Source organism: Ictalurus punctatus, unplaced genomic scaffold (genome assembly GCF_001660625.3).
Source record: "Ictalurus punctatus breed USDA103 unplaced genomic scaffold, Coco_2.0 Super-Scaffold_100060, whole genome shotgun sequence".
Classification (NCBI taxonomy): Eukaryota; Metazoa; Chordata; class Actinopteri; order Siluriformes; family Ictaluridae; genus Ictalurus; species Ictalurus punctatus.
The window spans coordinates 1,044,483-1,069,070 of record NW_026521090.1 but is presented as its reverse complement, the minus strand read 5'-3'; the positions used below and the strand labels follow the sequence as shown (position 1 = coordinate 1,069,070).

At 41.4% G+C, this 24,588-nt stretch overlaps 2 protein-coding genes across 7 annotated transcripts in view; both read left to right on the top strand.

Moving 5' to 3' along the window:
• Positions 1–24,588, top strand: part of LOC108262158 (histone H2AX) — a 361,614-nt gene that overhangs the window by 29,146 nt on the left and 307,880 nt on the right. The gene's annotated exons all lie outside the window — the stretch shown is intronic.
• The window catches only part of LOC108261282 (NACHT, LRR and PYD domains-containing protein 12), a 154,557-nt gene continuing 146,392 nt past the window's right edge, over positions 16,424–24,588 (top strand). For 5 of the 6 annotated variants that reach the window (XM_053679071.1, XM_053679068.1, XM_053679070.1 and 2 more), the window contains exons 1-8: positions 16,424–16,509; positions 16,669–16,790; positions 17,248–17,364; positions 17,774–17,828; positions 18,253–18,457; positions 18,737–20,510; positions 22,449–22,622; positions 23,139–23,312. In XM_053679071.1, the coding sequence (XP_053535046.1) occupies positions 16,738–16,790; positions 17,248–17,364; positions 17,774–17,828; positions 18,253–18,457; positions 18,737–20,510; positions 22,449–22,622; positions 23,139–23,312 (2,552 nt within the window). In that variant the 5' untranslated portion in view covers positions 16,424–16,509; positions 16,669–16,737. The remainder of the gene's footprint in view (positions 16,510–16,668; positions 16,791–17,247; positions 17,365–17,773; positions 17,829–18,252; positions 18,458–18,736; positions 20,511–22,448; positions 22,623–23,138; positions 23,313–24,588) is intronic. The other variant, XM_053679072.1, reaches the window with a different exon arrangement.

The window sequence follows — 24,588 nt, the reverse complement described above, 5'->3', positions numbered from 1 at the left end:
CTTGCTTTTTTACAGTTTTTTTCAGTTAAACGCTAGGGTTACATTGTGGAGCTGGATCAGTGCTGTGGCCCATTGGGGTTTCAGCAGTGTTGACAGTGTTAGGTGTGACATCTGTCTCGGGTTGGTTAGTGGGAGTTTCTGCCTCGAGTTGCTCGGTAGGACTCGTCACCGGCACTGCACGAGCTGTAGACACGCTCGGCTGCCCGGCACGCGCTGGGTCTGCCGGTGTCTCTACCTGTGTGCTCTCCTGTCTGCTCGGACATGTCTGTCTGACATGGCCGTGTTCGCCACACACGAAACATCTCATCTGTTCGGAGCTGATGAAGATGGTGTAATCTTTATTCTCCAGAGTTAGTTTAACAGAGAGAGAGAGCGGCTCGTGTTGTGTGTTTAGGATCATGTAGGTGAAACGGCAGAAAGACATGATGTGTTTAATGTCCGGGTTTTTTAAACCCAACGGAATCATTTTGATCGGTGCTGTTAACTTTCCGTAGCGCTCGAGCACACTTTTTAAAGTTTCATTTTTAATAAAAGGAGGCACGTTAGACAGCACGATTTTCTTAGAGACACCGGAGAGTGCAAACACACGAACATACTCATTGTTTATTATTAGCCCCTGTTCAATTAGTGCATCAACCATTTCAACTTCGGCAAGAAAAACCACCACTGCTTTGTTCATCCGAGAAGCTGATATGATGTTTAAACCACCAACCTGATTACTGAAAGCGGTGAGAACTTCTTCAATTGGTATAGAATCATCCGGCGTACATTTACACCCATGTCTCAGGGTCAGACGAGAGAAATCTCCATTTAACTCCATTTTGGAGCGAGTTCTGCCGACAATAGTCGGCTCACACACTGTTAACTTCACTAAAGCTCTTACTTTAGAAGAAAAAAAGCTAAATAAGAAAACAGAAAAGAAAGTATTTGAAAAAGCACTACAAACACTCAGACGTGCTCTAGCCACCTGTACTCTCGCCGCTACCCACGAGAGAGAGAGAGAGAGAGAGAGAGAGAGAGAGAGAGAGAGAGAGAGAGAGAGAGAGAGAGAGAGAGAGAGAGAGAGAGAGAGAGAGAGAGAGAGAGAGAGAGAGAGAGAGAGAGAGAGAGAGAGAGAGAGAGAGAGAGAGAGAGAGAGAGAGAGAGAGAGAGAATTGAATTTCAAAGGCCTTTTATTTACAAGCTTTTAAAAGCTACATCGACCTATTTCGGTCCCTCAGAGTCATTGCAAATGACCCTAAAAGAAAAAAAGTCAAATAAATTTACATATATATATATTTAACATATATATAAATTTACATACATATATATATAAATTGATTTATATATATATATATAGATAGATAGATAGATAGATTGATAGATTGATAGATAGATTGATAGATAGATAGATAATTAAAATAATTCTCCTTCCAGTTGCCTTTAAAACCCACAGGGAGTAAAGAATATAAAAAAGCAAACAAGTGTCAAACAGTATGTACACAGTCTTCTAAAAGTTGATGAAATCTCACTTTTTCTTCTGCAACCACACATAATGCCCCTTCCAGACACCGTATATTCTCAAATGATACAAAGTCTTTCATCTCTTGGTAAAACTTAAAATCGATTAATATCCTAGATTTTAACAGAATCACAAAAACCACTAAAATACTGTCCCCTGAATTTGACTCAATTTTGTTTCTCCTGCTGACATATATGGCCATCTTTGCCTGCTCTATGATAAAATTTATCAACTGACACTTTTTTTTAGAGTATTTAAAACCAAAAATAAAAGTTTCGATTGTAAAACTCTCATTAAAATGGCCAAGCAGTCTCTGTAAAACAGTAAAAAGAGGCTTCAATCTTACACAGTGCATAAACATGTGAAAAACAGATTCTCTCATGGCACAGAAAGGACCTTCGTAACTCACATCAGGGTTTAAAACACAGATAAAAGAATTAACAGCCACTGCACCGTGTAAAATCCTCCACTGTAAATCCCCACACTTTTTTGCTAATGGTGACTTGTACAAGGCTCTCCATTGTGGCTTTACATGTTCCTTTATTTGTAGAACAGAACGCCAAGGTGTGTCGACTCTTTTGTCCAGAAACTTTTTATTTAGAGATAGTACACAAATTTTGTACAGTTCTTTCCCAGATGGTAACTTGGGACCCACAAAACGTAGTTTTTCAGATTAAAAAAAAAACACTTGAACACTCCCGTACATTTGCCGAGACACTAAAATCCGGAAAAGGATCTTGGTCATTGGGACTACTTAACCTTCTGGAATATTCCTTCAGCATGTTCGGGACCTCTTCAGTCAACAGGGACCTCCATTCTACAAGGAACTGCGTGACTACACGGACTGACCTCATCTTTATGTGCCCAGCAACTGCCACCGCGTTCCCAAAACCCGGTCCTGCTATGGTCAGTAGGTCTCCCAGAGTGACGACTCCACCCCTGCAGAACCCCTCCGTAAGCGCAGGAAACAGCTTTCTCTGAGATACATCTAAAATGGAACCATTTAAGATTGGCTCCTGCAGCAACCAGTAGAGAGAACTTGTGCATTGTACTGTCTGCACTGTTAAAAGTCCCCACACTTTAAAAACATTACGGTAAAAAACAGGAAGTTTCCTGATGTCCATCTTTTTCGGGTCCATCCAGAAAAGAGGTTTATGTAAATCCAGCCCTTCAAGTGTCCGTAAAATGGCACATGCTACAGCCTTCCAGTTTGCATTTACAGGTCCATGTAGCAGCCTTTGCACAAACTGTAACCGAAAGGCTGCAGTCCTGCTCTGCAGGTGCACCAGTCCATGTCCCCCTTCATCCTTGGGGAGAAACAAAACACTCTGTGGAACCCAGTGTAGACTGCCCCAAAAAAATGAACCAAAATTGACTGGATTTTAGATAAAACATGTATTGGGGGATTGATGCACGCAAGCCTATGCCAGAGGGATGATGTTACCAGGTTGTTAATTATAAGCACACGCCCCCTAAAGGACACTTTTTTAACCAAAAAATTCCACTTCTCCAACCGACCCTTTACCTTCTCGACAGTCCCTTCGAAGTTTTTCCCCATAAATCCTTCGTCTCCTAAAAACAAAATACTTAAAACCATCTCTACACCATAATAAGCGGTCTGGAAGGCTTGGGACACCGCCTAACCATCTCCCGATTAAAAACGCCACGCTTTTATCCCAGTTTACCTTGGCGGAAGAAACAATTCTAAAACCGTCAGTGATCTTCAGCATCGTATCAACATCCCTCTGGCTGCCAACAAGTATCGCCACATCATCTGCATATGCTGATAGTTTAAAAACACGCTCACACTTTGGAATTGTTATACCTTGCAGTTCTGTTCTCAGTTTGCTAAAAGAGGTTCAATTGCCAGGGAATACAACATGCCTGATAGCGGGCATCCTTGTCTTATTCCCCTATGAACTTTGAAAGGAGCACACAAGTCACCATTAATCTTCAGTATGCTTTCACTGTCACGGTACAGAACTCTTATTTTATCGATAAAATCCGAATTAAAACCAAAAGCAGACAAAACGTTCCATAAGTAGGTATGCTCAACCCTGTCGAAAGCCTTTTCCTGGTCAATTAAAACCAAACCACATTCCAAATTAAAAATCCTTCCGACCTCTACGACCTCCCTAATGAACGAAATGTTATCATGAATAAATCTACCCGGCACACAGTAGGTCTGGTCCGGATGGATCACCTCTTCCATGACTATACTAAGTCGGTTTGCCAATACCTTAGAGAGCAGTCGGTATTCCACACAGAGAACTGAAACAGGTCTCCATGATTTTATGTCGTGTAGATCTCCTTTTTTGGGCAACAGAGTCAATACTGCTCTGCGACAACTGAGTGGCAGCCGCCCCGTGACTAAACTGTCACCCAGTACCTCCAGTAGGTCTGCACCCAGGTCAGGCCAAAAAGACTTATAAAAGTCAGCCGGTAGACCATTGATCCCTGGTGCCTTGCCACTCTCCATACCCTGGAGGGCTCGTAGCAGTTCCTCTAGGGTCAACGCCCCTCCGAGGTCTGCATGTGTTTCCTTTGACACCTGAGGGAGATCCTTCAAGAAGACGTTATCATGGGCCTGTTCATCGGAGATTTCACACTTGTACAGTTCCTTGTAGAAACCGACTGCTCTCTTTCGAATTTCTCTATGGTCCACTAAAAGTGTCCCATCATCAGAAAACAGGCCATGTATTATCTTATTCTGACCATTCTTTTTTTCCAAATTAAAAAAGAATTTCGACGGTGCATCCATACGCTCCACAGTCTGAAACTGTGACCTGACCAGAGCTCCTTGTGCGGTAACGTCTAGCAATTTGGTCAATAAATTCTTTTTTGTTCTTAAATTTTCTATGCATACCTGCCATCCTGTGTTTTTTATTTTTAACTCTTGAAGCGCCATTATTTCGTCCTCCAAGGATTTCACACGGGGAGTTGTGTCTCTCATGACATTCGAGGTATACTGTTGACACAGCTTTAATTTGCGTTTTGGCAAAATCCCATCACTGCTGCACTAATTTAAAAGAACCCTTTGTGGTTCTAATATCACTCCAAAAGTATTTAAACACATCCCTAAAATGACCGTCTTGCAATAAACTGGTGTTAAAATGCCAACACGCACTCTTTTGCTTGAGTTTACTTAAATACACAGTAGACAGAACCATACAATGGTCCGTAAATCCTACTGGTATAATTACACGACTTCTAAAAGCACTTAACTGCTGTTTAAAACCATCAAATTTATCCAATCTGGCCATAGAGAGCATATTATTGTAGGAGTGCACCCAGGTATACTGCTTTTGCATGTGGTGAAAATTTCTCCAAATGTCCACAAGGTCACAGGAATTCATTAACTCGACTAGCCTTCTACGTGATGGCATATGGGGCTCTACATGACTCCTGTCTATACTCAGCTCTGTACAATTAAAATCCCCCCATAGAATAAAAAAATCATCAGAGTCACAATTCTTCAGGACATCATCTAAGGTTCGTAAAAATACCATTCTTTCAATGGCCGTGGTCGGGGCATAAACACAAACAAAAACGACCCACCTATTCTCATATTGAGCTCTAACCAACAGTCGACCCTTTATGATTTCATCAACTTGATAAGAACAGAGGATAAAATTATGGGAAAATAAAATAACTACTCCCCCACTGGTAGATGTCTTATGACTTAAAACGGATAACCCTTTAAACTCCCTGGCCCAGTCCGCAGCATTACTGGCGTCTGTGTGGGTTTCCTGAGCAAAGATTACATCAATTTTCTTTTGCTTCACCGTTTCAAATAACAAAAATCTTTTATTTCTTTCCCTTGCTCCATTTAAATTCAACGAAGTGATTTGAACTTCACTCATAAATAAGAGGAAAAATAATAGATTTACGTACATGATGTCTAGAATTGACTATCACTATCATTATAGTCTAACAGTACATTGACTTTTGTAAGGATTTTTTTTAGACGGTATCCCTCCTGATCAGTGAAACCCCCTTCTCCCATAAACCCACGTGTTTTTTTAATGAACTGTTCCACATCCTGATGAATATATATTCATTTTGATAACCCGGAAGACCCTCTAAGATTAGCGGTTGTGTCCATTTTAGATTCAGTAGGGATTAATCAGAACGTAATCGGGCCTACTCATAATGGTGGTCGCACTCTTGACCTCATACTAACATACGGATAAAATATAGAAAATATTATAATTTTTCTGCAGTCTGAAGTTGTCTCAGATCATTATCTTATCTCGTTCATAATACGAATTGATCATAATATTTCCACCTCGCCACCGCATAAAACGTACCTACACATCAGCTACTGCACCGAGCTTCATAAATAACCTCGCAGAAACATCAATTATATTTGGATCACCGTCAGATCACACAGAACTCGATCAGGCGACTGAAAGCTTGGAGTCAACACTCCGCTACATGCTAGATAGAGTGGCTCCACTCAAAAGGAAAATAATTAGAGAGAAAAAGCTAGCACCCTCGTATAACGATCAAACGCGAACCTTAAAACAGACCACTCGACAATTAGAACTTAAATGGCGTCAAACCAAACTGGTGATATTTCAAACAGCATGGAAGGAGAGCCTACTGAAATATAGGAAATCTCTTGGCGATGCTAGAAAAATCTATTTCTCCACCTTAATAGGAGACAACAAAAATAATTCTAGATTCCTTTTCAACACAGTAGCAAAATTAACTAGGAATAAAACCACTATAGAGAGAAACACTCAATCATTACATAGCAGTGAAGATTTCATGAAATTTTTCATTGATAAGGTTGAAAATATTAGACGTGAAATACAGGCCATTAAATTAAAACTGGACAGTACTGTAACAAACCAATTACATGACAATGTAGCGATATCAGATCAATGTTTAGAGTGTTTTGCTCTGCTTAGAGAGACCGAACTAGCTACATTAATCTCTTCAGCCAATTCATCAACTTGCATACTAGATCCCGTACCTACATGTTTGTTTAAACAGATTTGTCCAGGAGTAATTGAACCACTTCTAAATATAATCAATTCTTCCCTAAGCACTGGCTATGTACCTAAATCATTTAAATTAGCAGTTATTAAACCCTTGATTAAAAAACCTGATCTTGACCCGTCTCAACTGTCCAGCTATAGACCAATATCAAATCTCCCCTTCATCTCTAAGATCTTAGAAAAGGTTGTAGCAAAGCAGTTATGCTCGTACTTAGATAGGAACAACATTCATGAAATGTTGAGTGCAGCTTTTGATACTATAGATCACAGTATTCTACTTGATAGTGTTGTGGATAAAAAATGTCATAAAATAAACATAAGGGAGACCTAGCATCCAGCAAAGGGGAGAAGAAGAAAAGACGGGCACCTAGACACATAGAAGCGGGATTAGGCGGACATTGACAAATTGGAATTGCACTTTAAAGATCTTTAAGAGCAGTAATAGTCAAAAAAGTCAAAAAGAGGTATACGAGCTGAGCTGAGGAGGGCTAATACACACACACCCACACACACACGCTCGTACAGTCAAGGGCGGGCAAGTAGACACAACATACACACACACCCTCTCTTTCTCATACACACACATGAATAACTTTAATAATATCTTATAGTAATAGAGAAACTCTATAAAAAAAAACAGAATAGTAGGATATGCAGGACAGTAGAACTGTAATGATATTAAGAAGTTGGAAGTACAGTAAACCGCTTTTCAAGTAGTATAAATATATATAAAATAAGAAATATAGTGCAAATATGAAAATAAATTATAAACTAGAAATACAGGAAAATGTAAACTTACTCATGACTCAAATGGTGAGGGTTCTTGTCTCGCAAGGAAGGCCTTAATTTTAAGAAAGAACCATGAGGAGCCATTTATAAGGGTGGCTGAATCAAGCTGCCCCCCCTCAAGATAACGATAAGACCAAGGTCCCTCTAGGTTGTTTAGACTTGTCCATGGCCATACTCTCTGGGTAAATGAAAATGCTGGTTTCTGATGCCCTAAGGTAACTGAAAAGTCTGGTTTCTGATGCCCTAAGGTAACTGAGAAGTCTGGTTTCTGTCACCCTAGGTAACTGAAAATTCTGGTTTCTGATCCTCTGAGTAACTAGAAACTCTGGGTTTTTATTTTCTGGGTTATTAGAAATGCCTGGGTTCTGCTTTTATGTGTAAATTAAAACCCCTGGTTTCAATTCTATGTGTAAGTGAAATAGCCCTTTTCTGGAACATAAGAGTAAGGTAAATGAGCTCTTTTTTATCCCTATTGGTAGTGAGATCATAGTCTTCTTGAAACATATGGGTTATTTAGTGTGTAAATACAGTATAAATACTGGAGCTTAAGCTCAGGGTATGGGGATCACTTTTGAGAATTCTCATCGGTGTGGATCTCGTGTGGTGGAATGGAACAATAAAGCTGGACCCTTGCTTCTTCTCACTCACGGCTGGTGTATTTTTTCTATCTCCAACTGGGCTCAGAGGTAGATGTGAGTATTGGCTTCTAAGTTGAGTTTTAAATGTTTTTGGGTAATAGGCTAAATTTGAGCCAACAATAGATTATAAAATGTTGTTGGTATTAAGGGAACAGTCCTCTCCTGGCTCAGGTCTTATCTGACCGATCGTTATCAGTTCGTAGATGTAAATGGTGAATTCTCCATGCGTACTGAGGTTACTTTTGGAGTTCCGCAGGGTTCTGTTTTAGGCCCACTGCTCTTTACTTTATATATGCTACCCCTAGGACAAATTATTCGTAAACATGGAATTAGCTTCCACTGTTATGCTGATGATACACAGTTGTATGTTTCAGCGAAGCCAGAGGACAGACAGAAGCTTAGTAAAGTTGAGGATTGTGTAAAGGACATTAGACGTTGGATGTTAACTAACTTCCGTCTACTTAATTCTGATAAAACAGAAATACTTTTATTAGGCCCACGTGTAGCTAGAAGTATTCTTTCTGATCACATGGTTACTCTGGATGGACTTTCTGTTTCATCATGTACAGCAGTTAAAGACCTTGGAGTGATTATTGACTCCATCCTATCATTTGATGCTCATGTAGATAATATTACTAGGATAGCCTTCTTTCATCTCAGAAATATTGACTATATAATGACTGCATCATACTCCAAAAAAGTTGCGACAGTTGACTGTTTACTGCTGTGTAACATCACCTTTTCTTTTAATAACACTTATTAAGTGTTTGGGTGCTGAGTGAAGACACCAGTTGGTTAAGGTTAGCAAGGAGAATTTCCTCCCATTCATACATTATTTATTTCTTTAGCTGTGCTACTGTACGAGGCCTTCAGTGCCTTATTTTGAGCTTTATAATGCGCCACACGGAGGAGGCACGTCAGGAGGCAGGTCAGGACTGCAGGCAGGTCATGCTAGCGCCAGCACTCTCTTCTTACACAACCATGCGTTTGTGGTTTGGCGTTGTCCTGCTCTGGGTGGCAGCATGTGTAGCTCCAAAATGTGTACATATCTTTCTGCATTAATGATGCCCTCACAGATGTGTGTTACCCATACCATGGACACTGACACGCCCCCATACCACGGGCACTGGCACGCCCCTATACCATGGACACTGACACGCCCCATACCATGGACACTGACACGCCCCCATACCATGGGCACTGACACCCCCCCATACCATGGACACTGACACGCCCCCATACCATGGACACTGACACGCCCCATACCATGGACACTGACACGCCCCTATACCATGGACACTGACACGCCCCCATACCATGGACACTGACACACCCCATACCATGGACACTGACACGCCCCATACCATGGACACTGACATGCCCCCATACCATGGACACTGACACGCCCCCATACCATGGACACTGACACGCCCCATACCATGGACACTGACACGCCCCATACCATGGACACTGACACGCCCCTATACCATGGACACTGACACGCCCCCATACCATGGACACTGACACACCCCATACCATGGACACTGACACGCCCCATACCATGGACACTGACATGCCCCCATACCATGGACACTGACACGCCCCCATACCATGGACACTGACACGCCCCATACCATGGACACTGACACGCCCCCATACCATGACAGACACTGGCTTTTGGACCTGACTCTGATCACAGCTTGGATGGTCGTTTTCCTCTTTGGCTCGGAGAACACGACGGTTGTTTTTCCAAAAACTATTTAAAATGTCGACTCATCAGACCACAAAACAAGATTCCAATGTGCTACTGTCCATCTTAGATAAGACCGAGCCCAGAGAAGTGGTCGGAGCTTCGGGACAATGTATGGCCTCTGCTTTACATAGTAAAGCCTTAACTTGCATCTGTGGATGCAGCGGCGAATGCTGTCGACTGACTAAGGTTTACCAAAATATATCCGAGCCCATGTCAGGATCTTCATTACAGACTCATGACGGTTTTTAAGACGGTGACGTCTGAGGGAGCGGAGATCACGCGCATTCAGAAGTGGTTTTATGCCTCGCCCTTTACGCACCGAGATTTGACCGGATTCCTTGAATCTTTTAATTATATTGTGCAGTGTAGAAGGTGAAATGACCAAAATCCTACCGATTTGTCTTTGGGGAATGTTCTTCTCAAAGTGCTGGATTATTTGCTGACATATCTGTTGGCAGATTGGCGAGCCTCGACCCGTCCTTACTCTTGAAGGACTCGGCCTTTTTTGAAGGCTCCTTATGTATATGATTAGACGATAATTAGACCTCACCTGTTTCACATCACCTTCTTCTTTCAACTCGTCACATCGCTATTAATCCTAAATGACCCCTGTCCCAACTTTTTTGGAACGTGTTGCATGCATCAATTTCAAAATGAATGTTCATCTTCCAGAAACTTTGCAGTTGATTAGGTAAAACCTCAAATACCTCGTCTTTATGTTTTTTGTTTAAATACAAGTCAATGTACATTTACAAATGACTCCTCATTGTTTTATAAGCATTTTCCATACTGTCCCAACTTTTTCGGTATTGGGGTTGTCTAATGTCACTACATGATGCAGAAATACTAGTTCATGCTTTCATCACCTCTAGACTAGATTACTGTAACGCCTTACTGTCTGGATGTTCCAGTAGGAGCATAAACAAACTCCAGTTAGTCCAGAATGCAGCTGCTAGAGTCCTAACTAGAACCAGAAGATACGCCCACATCACCCCGATCTTATCCACACTGCATTGGCTCCCAGTGAAATCTCACACTGATTATAAAATACTTTCATTAACTTATAAAGCACTGAATGGTCTCGCACCATGCAACTTTGATCAAAAGATGCAGGCTTTTTGATGAAACGTTGAATAGTGTTTTTGTAAAATGATGTTGAAACACAGACACACACACACACACACACACACACACACACACACACACAGATATTTAAAATAACAGAGAATGCCACACAAGTTATTATAATTTATGAATGTACAGTCAAAGATTGAATCTTTACATTTAGACAGCTTTACCATAAAATGGCAGTTGATTTGTGTAAGTGTGTGAGGAATAGTCTGTAATATATCAGACAGACATGTGTGTGTGTGTATAAAGGCATTAAATAAATGTTATGTTGTTTTTTTTTATTACACCATACCATGTACATCAATGTGTATATATAAACTACATGTGTGTTTGGGGGGGGGGGGGGGGGGTAGCATGGGGTGTAGGTGGGGGGGGGGTGTAGTATGGGGTGTAGGTGGGGGGGGGGTGTAGTATGTGGTGTAGTATGTGGTGTAGGTGGGGGGGGGGGGGGGGGGGGTGTAGTATGCTAGAGTACGAGGCGTATGAGTTCCACTCTCCTCTGTGAAATCCACCTTCATCTTCTGTTTCTCCATCACTGCCTCCAGCTCTGTTGCCTTTCTGACATCCTGAGAAAAAGACACTCATCATTTATACACATCATTAGCGTGTGTGTGTGTGTGTGTGAGTGTGTATGTGTCTGTGTGTGTGCGAATGTGTGTGTTTACCTCCAGCAGTGCCTTCTGTATGGCAACTTGGCTGTACACCCTTGCTCCTTCTTCAGGAATGACAGAGCGAAGTTCCTCTTTATTCAGAGAGAATAGCTGAGCTCTTGTTAACACACAAAGACACTGTGTAGTCTTACACACACACACACACACACACACACACACACACACACAGATATTAATAAATTAATAGATAATAATATTTTATAAAAATGTGACAAGAGGCAGTGATTCACACAGGCCACTATAGGGAGCCGGAGCACAGACTGCCCTTTTCCTAGACCATTAAAAATAAAGAGAATTAGAGTCACACCAGTAACTTTGTTCCAACAAGAGTAACATACACTTTCTGTCAAACTGTCAATCAAGGTAGTGTGTGCTGATTTATAGCCCTTTGTGCTTCTCAGGCCGACATTTCTGTAAGTGGCCTAATTTATGACGGGGGTGGGGTGGGGTGGGGGTCTGGGGTGAAACATGTCTGAAAAGAGTATCAATGGTTAATATGGGGATGTGTTTGTGTTACTGTGTGGCGTTATTTCGTTTGTGTAAACACACTGTTAGAAAAGCATGATGTTTGAATGTGTACATATAGGAGTAGAATATTTGTTTGTGAAATAAATGAAAACAATTGTTGATTACGTTTTTAGGAGCCCGGTTTACCTTTGAATAAAAAGTGTAGGAGGTAAAGCGTTTTTTTTTTTTTTTTTTTTTTTTTTTTTAAAGATTCTGTTTAAAATAATCGTTTGTATTACATACATTCTAAACACAAACCTTTAGGATGTAAAAATGATTAAAAGAGCTGTTTAAAAAGAATCCGTATTACTAGGCTTCCAAAAAAACTCATAAAAACTTTAGGAGGTAAAAATGGTTAAAAGAGCTGTTTAAAAAAAATCGCGCGTATTACATGACTTCTAAACAAAGATCCTTATGAGGTAAAAATGTTAAAGTGCTGGCTAAAAGAATCGCCGTAATGTTTAAACTAGAAGACAAAAAACCCCATCACCTCTCTCTCTCCTCTCTCTCTAAACCCCACCCATACATACATGTTTCAGACACACCTCTCTCTCTCTCTCTCTCTCTCTCTCTCTCACTAAACCCCGCCCATACATACATGTTTCAGACACACCTCTCTCTCTCTCTCTCTCTCTCTATCTCTCTCTCTCTCTCACTAAACCCCTCCCATACATACATGTTTCAGACACACCTCTCTCTCTCTCTCTCTCTCTAAACCCCGCCCATACATACATGTTTCAGACACACCTCTCTCTCTCGCTCTCTCTCTAAACCCCGCCCATACATACATGTTTCAGACACACCTCTCTCTCTCTCTCTCTCTAAACCCCAGCCATACATACATGTTTCAGACACACCTCTCTCTCTCTCTCTCTCTCTCTCTCTCTCTCTCTCTAAACCCCGCCCATACATACATGTTTCAGACACACCTCTCTCTCTCTCTCTCTCTCTCTCTCTCTCTCTCTCTCTCTAAACCCCGCCCATACATACATGTTTCAGACACACCTCTCTCTCTCTCTCTCTCTCTCTCTCTCTCTCTCTAAACCCCGCCCATACATACATGTTTCAGACACACCTCTCTCTCTCTCTCTCTCTCTCTCTCTCTCTCTCTCTCACTCTCTAAACCCCGCCCATACACGTGTTTCACCGGTAGACAGTACTTTCTGTCAAACTGTCATTCGAAGTAGTGTGCTAATTTATGATCTTTGTGTTTTTCCTGACCAACAGTTTGTAGGTAGTCTAATTTATGATCTTTGTGTTTTTCCTGAGCAAGAGCTTTGTGTGGAGACACTTATTTTATGACCGGGGGTTGTGGTGTAATCCTATCAGTATGTTTATGATAATGAGTTGGTATCTGGGGGTGTTAATGGCTTTACGATACCCCCAGCAATAGGTGGACTCTATGTTTAAAAGTGGAGTGAGTTACACAGAAGTCTCTAAGATCTCGGCTGTGTACCAGTGTTTGCGCTGTGTAATTTAAACGAACCTGCGGCTTCTCATTTTAGCACCGCTAAAGTTTTATTTTTATTTTGAGGAATACTTCAAAGAGGAGGTGGCTGTCTATCGTAACAGTAAGTGTTTTATTAGTGGTGCTTGAAAAGCGCTACTATTGTTCTCTTGCATACTTATTATTATTATTATTATTATTATTATTATTATTATTATTATTATTATTATTATTATTATTATTATTATTATTCCACGCTTTTTTTCGGCGCGTAACTAGTCCCGCACCGTTTGTCGGAGATCAACGGGTGAGGTGTCGAATCGATCGGCTTATTGAGGAGAGGTGTGCTGTGACTTTTATAAGCGATCAGAATGCCGGAATTCCTGCTACGGAAGCTCAAATTCGGAAAATTTCCAATAGACTTGCATTGAGTTTCGAAAGTATTCGAAAGTACACGTTCGGCTCTAAAATGTATTGGCACACGATCTGTTCGGCTCTCAAAAGTATTGGCACCCTATCCGGCCGGCGCTCAAAGTATTGGGACCCCGCACAGCTAGCTCTCAAAAGTACTGGCACCCTTGACAGTCAGCTCTAAAAAGTATTGGCACACTACACGGCCGGCTCTAACAATGCTGGCGCCCTATCTGTCCGGCTCTCGAAAATATTGGCACCCTATTTGTCCAGCTTTAAAAGTATTAGCACCCTAAACGGCCAGTATAGTGCTAACACATGCTAGCAACATGTCAGCATGATGCTAAAGCATGCTAGCATGATGCTAAAACGTGCAAGCATGATGCTAAAACATGTTAGCATGATGCTACAACAAGCTAGCATGATGCTAAAACATGCTAGCGTGATGGTAAAACATGCTAAAACATGCTAGCAGGATGCTAAAACATGCTAACTAGATGCTAAAACATGTTAAAACATGCTAGCATGATGGTAAAACATGTTAGCATCATGCTAACACATGCTAGCATGATGCTAACACGTGCTAAAACATGCTATCATCATGCTGAAACCCTATAGCAACCTATCCATCCGGCTCTCGAAAGTATTCGTGCCCGATCCAAATTTTGCCAGTGCAAGCACCACTCACATTTTCTTTAGGAAATGTACCAGTCTAGTTATTATAATAATAATTATTCTTCTTCCACTTTTTTTTGGCGCGTAACTTCTCTCGCGTTTGTCGGAGGTCGAAGGGTGAGGTGTCAAATTGATCGGCTTATTGAGCAGAGGTGTGCTATGACTTTTATAAGCGAATGGAATTCCGGAATTCCTGCTACGGAAGCTCAAAGTCAGAAAATTCCCCATAGATTGCATTGAGTTTCGAAAGTATTGGCCCTCTAAACAGAAAGCTCTAAAAGAATTGCCTCCGTACACATTTGGCTCTAAAATGTATTGGCACACGATCTGTTCAGCTCTCAGAAGTATGGCACCCTATCTGACCGCCTCTCAAAAGTATTGGCACCCCGCACGGTCTACTCTCAAAAGTACTGGCACCCTTGATTGTCAGCTCTAAAAGGTATTGGGCCACTACACGGCCGGCTCCAACAGTGCTTGCGCCCTATCTGTCCGGCTCTCAAAAGTATTGGCGCCCTTCGCCATCGGCTCTTGAAAGTATTGGCGCCCCATTCCGGTTTTGCCATGGCAAGCACCATCCACATTTTCTTCAGGAAATGTACCCGGTAAGGCATGTACCCGGCATTCCCGGTAAGGAAGCTCAAAGTCGGAAAATTTCTCATAGACTTGCATTGAGTTGCGAAAGAATTGGCGCTCTACACCGCCAGCTCTAAAAGAATTGTCTCCATACACGCCCGGCTCTAAAAAGTACTGGCAACCAATCTGTCCGGCTCTCAGAAGTATTGGCACCCTATCTGGCTGACTCTCAAAAGTATTGGCACCCCGCATGGCTGGCTCTCCAAAGTATTTCCGCCCTACACGGCCAGCTCTAAAAAGTATAGCTGCACTACACGGCCGGCTCTCAGAAGTATTGGCGCCCTGTGCCTCCAGCTCTCAAAAGAATTGACGCCCATCGCGTCCAGCTTTCAAAAGTATTGGCACCCTACGCCGGCAACTGTCAAAAGTATTGGCACCCCACTCTTCTGGCTGTCAAAAGTATTGGCACTCTACGCTTTCGGCTATCGAAGGTATTGGCGCCTGATCCTAATTTTGCCATGGCAAGCAGCACACATTTTATTCAGGAAATGTACTGGTCTAGTTTATTATTATTGTTGTTGTGTGTCTGTGTGTGTGAGTGTGTCTGTCTTATTATTTCTGTGTCTGTGTTATTATTTCAGACATCAGATATTTCTCATCTATATTAAATGTTTTCTACACATTTGATCATTTTAGAAAATGTTTGAAGGATTTTTACACGCACCCCTGCTCTCATCAGACGGAACCTCGATTGGGAAACACTGGGTTAGTTACTCGTCTGACCAATGTGTTTAACTTACTCTCCATCATCACCTTTATTCTGAGTAACATTCATTATTCACACAAAAACTACTTACACACCAATCCTCACTAATATCAGGATACTCGCTCTCATTAAGGGAAAACCAGAAAAAATACATTTCTGCAGATATTTCAGTAAACTTACTCAGCGTATGAGTTCTGCTTCTTTATCTAATGATCTGCTGAGTGTTTCTACTTCCTGTTATTTTATTTTAGTTTATATATTTGTATAGAGCTCTGACAGTTGTTCGTGCACAGCTGAATGAAGTCACGAGATAATAAATGAAGGTAATGAAATGATAATGTGTGTGATGTAGATTTTACCAGACTTTTAATTCTGTTCTCTGTATTTGCAGCGTTTTCAGGCTTATACTTTCAGTATTTACAGGCCTTTGCTCGATGGATCAGAAAGCTGTCTGAAAACAACCTTATCTGTGTGTGTGTGTGTGTGTGTGTGTGTGTGTGTGTGTGTGTGTGTGTGTGTGTGTATTACCCTACCTCACTTCCCCTCCCCCTCTGTAGAATAAAGGGTTAGGAAGTGAAAGTGAAAGTCGGTCTCCATTTTGTGTGGAGGGGAAAATACACCATTTCAGGAGTAAAAACACAGTGAGTATCTACATCTAAAGCTATAATATATAAACACACTGAATGTACACTAGATGCAGAAGAGTGTTGTGGGTTTGTACTGAAGTTTGAATGTACACAGGTTGTTTTATGACTTGATACAGAGACTATTTCCTGTAAGGGAACTCTGTGCTGATACAGGGTTTGATTTAACACACCGATGTTGGAGTGAAGTAAACGTGTGTCCTGCTGTAATCTGGAGAAGGAGACATGACCTCCAACATGAGTGTGTCTGGAGAACAGGACTTAAAGAGAGACGAGAGGTGAGTTAATTTCCATTCACCAGCAATAAATACACACCGTCTCATGGAACAGATCTGTATCTCTAAACACTCACTAGTTAACAGAGGAACTAGACTTTGGTTTAAGGTGTTTAATAGCAGTGAATATATCACTGATCTGATCTAAGAACAGTTTAGAGAAATCATTCACTGAGAGAAGAGTAAAAAGGACTGTATAATGTGGAGGAGAAGAGCAGTGTAGCTTTGAGTCAGTGAACTCTACAGGCTTTAAGACCCAGCTGAGTCAGTTATCTGTGATTGGGACTCCTGACATCAGTGTAATTCCTGAGGTATGAGGCGTGTCTCCTGTTTGAATAAGTGTGCAGACTGGAGCTGAATTAAAAAGATGGAATTATTGGTGTTTAATGATGAACACATTGTGTAACAGTGCTGAGACAGCAGAGTATTAATTATTGCTGATATTTCTGTTTAATTCTAGAATGATGGAGGGAAAGAGATCAGACTCACCAGAACCCAGCTGTGTGTCCATGAAGAGTGACGCGTCAATGGGACAGCCATTTACCTTCAGAGACGGAGCCAGTTCTGCTGATGTGAGGTCAGTACAGTGAGGTGTTTTACAGCAGTGTTCCACCTGATCAAACTCACTGGTCTCATTCTGAAGCCCTTCATGATCTTTATCAGGTGTTGAAGCAGTAAAACACTAAACTGTGCAGTGCTGCAGCTCTCGGACTGGCAGTGAGGAAAACTGCTTTAAGAGTTCAGTTCAGTCTGCAGTCCCTGAGCTGGAGGGTCTGTGGTGCTACACAACAACATTTACACCTGGGACATTAATGAGAGATCACTATTTTATTCATAAACATGTTAGTGTCAGTGAGAAATCCTGAAATCAGTGTATTGTGTTAAGAGGATAGTGTTATATATCTGTCTCTGTATGTATTAGTGTGTGTTGTGCAGCTATGAATACATATAGTCTATATTACATCATGTGTTTTATTTGGTCCCAGACCACAACAGAAGAAATCAAACATCAGCAGAAATCAGTTGGACTCCATATTCAAGGTGTGTGTCTTTTTAATGTGTGTAACTTGTGTGTGAGTAGGTTGCGGGTTTTTTATTTAAGATCATGACAATTTACAGATTTAATAATGTGCAGCAGCATTATGGGTAATTGGACAGAATTTCAGCTGTAATTGTAAATGGTAAATGGCGCACTTATATAGCGCTTTTATCCAATGCGCTTTACACTATGTCTCATTCACCCACTCACACACACTCACACACCAATGGTAGCAGAGCTGCCATGCAAGGTGTTAACTTGCCATCGGGAGCAACTTGGGGTTCAGTGTCTTTCCCAAGGAGACTTCAGCATGTGGAGTAAAACTGTGGTAATAGAAAGAGACTTTTATTCTTTTCATAAAATAAAAGCATCTCTCAGTGTGGAACATTATAATGTTTAGATGTGTTCCTGTGTGTCTCTAACCAGGAGCTGGAACACAAGGTCATCACTCTGATAAAGAATGAGCTGAAGAGGTTTAGGAAGCTCCTGGGTACAGATTACCCAGCATGCACTGAGAGGGAGGTGCAGGATGAGGAGGATCTGCACAGTGTCAGAGACGGAGCGCTGAAGATCACACTGCACGTCCTGAAGAACATGAACCACACAGATCTCGCTAACACGCTGCACAACAGTAAGAGCTCTGAGTTGTGGCTTTATTCCATCAGGTTCACTTTAGAGAGAGGAAATCGTTTTAGATAGGAACACTTTTAGTTTGAAGTTTGAGTTTAGTATCATGTACATCTGCTGCTGTTCTGTTCGTGGTCCAGCTTGTGGTGACTCTGTACAATGGTCCTGTTCCTTCAGGAATATTTACTACATGAATCAGGAATGAACAGCAGCATTTGAATTTGACATTTAATCCCGTGTTCAGTGATTTTACATTAAAACATGTTATTACTTTGTTTATTAGAGTCTGTGGCCTCTGTGTATCAGACAAAGCTGAAATCCAGCCTGAGAGAGAAGTTTAAAAGAATTAATGAAGGAATCTCACAGCATGGAAGCTCAGCACTTCTGAATGAGATCTATACAGAGCTCTACATCACAGAGGGTTGGAGTGGAGATGTCAATAATGAACATGAGGTGAGACAGATTGAGACAGCGTCCAGGAGACCAGCAACACAGGAGACACCCATCAAATGTAATGATCTCTTTAAAGTCAAGTCCATCAGAAGTGTGCTGACTAAAGGAGTTGCTGGAATTGGAAAAACAGTCTCTGTGCAGAAGTTCATTCTGGACTGGGCTGAAGGAAAAGCAAATCAGGACGTCACCTTCATGTTTCCACTTCCCTTTAGAGAGCTGAATCTGATGAAGAAGGAACATCTCAGTCTGATGGATCTTCTTCATCATTTTTTCCCTGAAATAAGAAAACTACAATTAATAGACTCCTACAAAGTGGTGTTGATCTTTGATGGTCTGGATGAGTGTCGACTTCCTCTAAATTTCCAGAAGAATGAGAGATTGTGTGATGTGACAGAGTCAGCCTCAGTGGATGTGCTGCTGACGAACCTCATCAAGGGGAATCTGCTTCCCTCTGCTCTCCTCTGGATAACCTCTCGACCAGGAGCAGCCAGTCAGATCCCTCCTGACTGTGTAGACCAGGTAACAGAGGTACGAGGGTTCAGTGATCCTCAGAAAGAGGAGTACTTCAGGAAGAGGATCAGTGATCAGAGCCTAGCCAATAAAATCATCAGACACATGCAGTCTTCAAGAAGCCTCTACATCATGTGCCACATCCCAGTCTTCTGCTGGATCTCAGCCACTGTTCTAGAGAGAATGTTGGGTGAAGCAGAGAGTGGAGAGATCCCCAAGACTCTGACTCAAATGTTCACACACTTCCTGATCTTTCAGATCAAACACAAGGACCAAAAGTACCATCAGAAATGTGACCCTGATCCTCAGCAGACCAGAGAGAGTATCCTGGCACTGGGAAAACTGGCTTTCCAACAGCTGGAGAAAGGAAACCTGATCTTCTATGAGGAAGACCTGAGAGAGTGTGGCATTGATGTGAGAGAAGTGTCGGTGTACTCAGGAGTGTGTACCCAAATCTTCAGAGAGGAGTTTGGGCTTCACCTGGGGAAGGTGTTCAGCTTTGTACATCTGAGTGTTCAGGAGTTTCTGGCTGCTTTATATGCATTTTTCTGCTTTATTTTTAGAAAGACAAATGTGTTAGTGGAACAAAGCACTAGACTTTTCAATTTCTTCAGAAAGTCAGACATGTCTGATCTCCTCAGGAGCGCAGTGGACAAGGCCCTACAGAGTGAGAACGGACACCTGGACCTGTTCCTCCGCTTCCTTCTGGGTCTCTCACTGGAGTCCAATCAGACTCTCTTACGAGGCTTAATGCCACAGACAGGAAGCAGCTCTCACAGCAAACAGGAAACAGTCGAGTACATCAAGGAGAAGATCAGGGAGAATCCATCTCCAGAGAAATCCATCAATCTGTTCCACTGTCTGAATGAACTGAATGATCATTCCCTAGTGCAGGAAGTACAGACTTACCTGAACAGAAGAGATTACAGTCGTCTCAGTGGAACCAGACTCTCTCCTGCTCAGTGGTCAGCTCTGGTGTTTGTGTTACTGAACTCAGACCAGGAGCTGGATGTGTTTAATTTGAGTAAATATGACCGATCAGAGGAATGTCTTCTGAAGCTGCTGCCAGTGGTCAAAGACTCCAGAAGAGCTGAGTGAGTATTTTTATTTATAAATGTATTACTGCATGGTTTATTATTTTAATGTAACACTGAACTGCACTGTTTGGATTAATGCTGGTTAATAATTACTCTAATCATCTTTAAACAAACCTCTGGTACTGTTCCAGAAGAGTTTCACTTTTTACACCAACACGTTACGTCTGCACTGAGGGCGGGGCCATGTGGACAAAACCTTCTATCACCATTTATTACCTTTTCTCTAAAACTGATGAAGAAATGATCTCTACAGAATAACTGCATGTATTCATCACTGCTTTTTGATCATTTTGTGAACTAAACACCAGTGAAAGGCACTTTTTCTTTTCTCCTTTTATTTGAAAGTGACATTGAACAGAACTTCACAAACGAGAAGAAGAAAAACAGAACACTGTCACCATGGGAACAATATGAATACAACATGTGACATTGGTGATATAGAGGATATAGGAAAATATCTATCAAAAGACAAGACTGATTATTCTATTTTCTGCTCCTATGATATGTATCAGCGTATCACACCGCCCAATCTCCACTGAGGGACACATATGAGAGTGTCGTGGAAAACAATCTTTCCAACCTAAGTTAAAGACTTCAGAGACAGAGGGTTTGTAGATGCCAAAGGTCATCAAACTTTATTGAAACAACAAAGTGAGACAGTCTGCAGAAAGTCTGAATTATACACACACACACGTCTTTATATACTTTTCTGAAGCAGTAAAATTATCCCTAGGGGGGCATTAACCTCTTCTTTCTAAAAACAAACCAATCTCCATCGCCTTCATGAATTATTCATATCTGTATGATACCTTACATTTGTGGTGCATGCGTTGTGAGTTGGATTTTCTTAAAGGTTTTATTGGGACAAGGTCATTTTTTGCAGCACATGTGCCTTGCGTTGAATTTTCTGAAAGGTTTCATCAGGACAGGATTTTTACCCTGTCCCAGATTTCCCCCTTATACCTTAATGACCTTCTGGCTTTAGTCCCAGCCTGGTGCACTTCATCCTGGAAGTCTGATCTGTTATTGTGACACTGGTATTGAAGCTTAAAGGGCTTTGATTGGAAACACAGTTCTGGTGAATGTCTAATTGCTCAATTATTGCCAGAGTAAAGCTGCTTTAGACAAAACACACGGTTCTTCTAACTCCGTTTACACAGGACATACAGAGATGCAGAAAAACACCTGATGTAACACATAGACGTCTTCTAGCTCACTACACACTTACAATAGAACTTGATTAACACTCTTCTGTGCTTTTTCACTTTCACACCGACCTTGTTTGGTTTGGACTGATCAGACTTTCTCTTTAGATTGGATCTGGTGTGGGATTAGTTTACAGGATGAAAGAGGATTGTCCTCGAGGACGGATTTCCAGTTAGCAAAAACATCATAATAATCCCTCTGTGCAGATCAAGGGATACGTCCTGTTTATAACTTTAATCCCTAACAAAAAATGTGTGAATATTTACCATAAACAAACAAACAAACAAACAAATAAACAAATAAATAATGCATGCACTGTGTGAGACGGATTTCCAGTTAGCAAATTAACTCGTCAACTTACTCCACACACACACACACTCACACACTCTCTCTCACACACACACACACTCACCCACACACACAGACTTTCTTTTTCTTTTTTACGTGTACTTCCCTTAAAAATGGTTTCCATTATTCAAACAAAAACCCTTCTGTTTTCATTTCAGTAATAATAATAATAATAATAGTAGTAGTAATAATAGTAGTAATAATAATAATAATAATAATAATAATAATAATAATAATAATGCTGATGTGGTGTCCTGTCCTCTGATTTGTGTGTGTGAGAGAAACACACTCACATTTCTGTTACATGGTAAAGAGTAAGTGTATTATGGCTGTGTGTGTGTTTGAGATCAGTGTTCTGGTATTTCATCATTTCTCTTCCAGTCTGTGTGGGTGTGATCTGACAGAGGAAAGCTGTAGAGTTCTGTCCTCAGTTCTCAGATCAAACTCCTCCAGACTGAGAGAACTGAACCTGAGTGTCAATAACCTGCAGGATTCAGGAGTGAAGCTGCTCTCTGCTGGACTGGAGAATCCACACTGTACACTGGAGATACTGAGGTACACACACACACACACTCACACACACACTGTACACTGGAGATACTGAGGTACACACACACACACACACACACACACACACACACACACACACACACACACACACACACACTGTACACTGGAGATACTGAGGTACACACACACACACACACACACACACACACACACACACACACACATACACACACACACACATATTCTCTCTCTCTCACACACACACACACACAGACTTTTTTTTTTTTTTACATGTACTTCCCTTAAAAATGGTTTCCATTATTCAAACAAAAACCCTTCTGTTTTCATTTCAATAATAATAATAATAATAATAATAATAATAATAATAATAATAATAATAATAATAATAATAATAATAATGCTGATGTGGTGTCCTGTCCTCTGATTTGTGTGTGTGAGAGAAACACACTCACATTTCTGTTACATGGTAAAGAGTAAGTGTATTATGGCTGTGTGTGTGTTTGAGGTCAGTGTTCTGATATTTCATCAATTCTCTTCCAGGCTTTGGGAGTGTGATCTGACAGAGGAAAGCTGTAGAGTTCTGTCCTCAGTTCTCAGATCAAACTCCTCCAGACTGAGAGAACTGAACCTGAGTTACAATAACCTGCAGGATTCAGGAGTGAAGCTGCTCTCTGCTGGACTGGAGAATCCACACTGTACACTGGAGAAACTGAGGTACGCACACACACACACACACACACACACACACACACACACACACACACACACACACACACACACACACACACACACACACACACACACACACTGGAGATACTGAGGTACACACACACACACACACACACACACACACACACTGTACACTGGAGATACTGAGGTACACACACACACACACACACACACACATTATAATCATAATAACTTTATTTGTATAGCACTTTTCATACATAAAATGCAGCTCAAAGTGCTTCACAATGCAAAAGAATCAAAAACACGCTCTTTTCCTGTGTGTGTCTCTTTAAATGCAAATGAGCTGCTGTGCCCCGCCCCCTTTCCGGAAGAGAACAGCTCCTGTTTCGGGTACTACATTAGCTGTGGAATCTGCTAACAAGTTCATTCGGAAAGGCGATTTACAAACACTCACAAAATATAAAGTGCGATACTTACGTCTTCTGGATATGAAGCTGGATCACGAACAGTTGGTACTGATCCGTTCTTGAGAATCAAGTTTTTAGTAAATCCTGCTTTGTATTGACTCGCGTTCACACAGCAGTCTGGTGTGAAATGATTTCAGGGATTTTTGGAGCACGAGGCCAAGTCTGAGTCCAAAACTATGGGATTCATTTTCCATCAAAAGTTTTGCGGTCACGGATCGAAAAATAATAATCGTGACTCAAACATTTAAAAACACGTAAAATTATATCACACAAAACTGAACCATGAATTCAGAGTCTTCTGAATCACACAAAATCATGTTTCCTTGGTGATATTACTGTGTGTTTGTGCTCTCTGACATTTTCTGCTCATGTTTTCTTTTTCCGAACGCCTATGCTGGTTTTCCCTTCGTGCTTGTTTCCACATTCTCCGCTCGCTTTTCCAAATGTTGTAGTTGGAGTTTCATGTAAATCAGGGCGCAGTTTAGCGTCACCATTGGTCCACTACAGCTCCTCCTCTAGCCAATCAATCGAAGAGGGCAGTTGACATCACTCCACTGAGACTCATGGCTGTTGTGTTCATAGACACACATAGACTCCGCATTGGCCGCTGGATCATAGGTCAACGTCGCCGCCATATTGATCCGAGCAACAGTAATAAGTCTCAGCTTATATTATAGTTTATATTATAAACTAAACTGCCGCTAATCGAGATTTTCATCTATACTGCCGTTTTTCTGCAAACCGACTTTTATGACAAGCTCCTCGTTTCGGCTGAGCGACTGATATGTTGTGAATCTTACTGTAGTTAGTTGTGTAGTTAACTTTACACATTA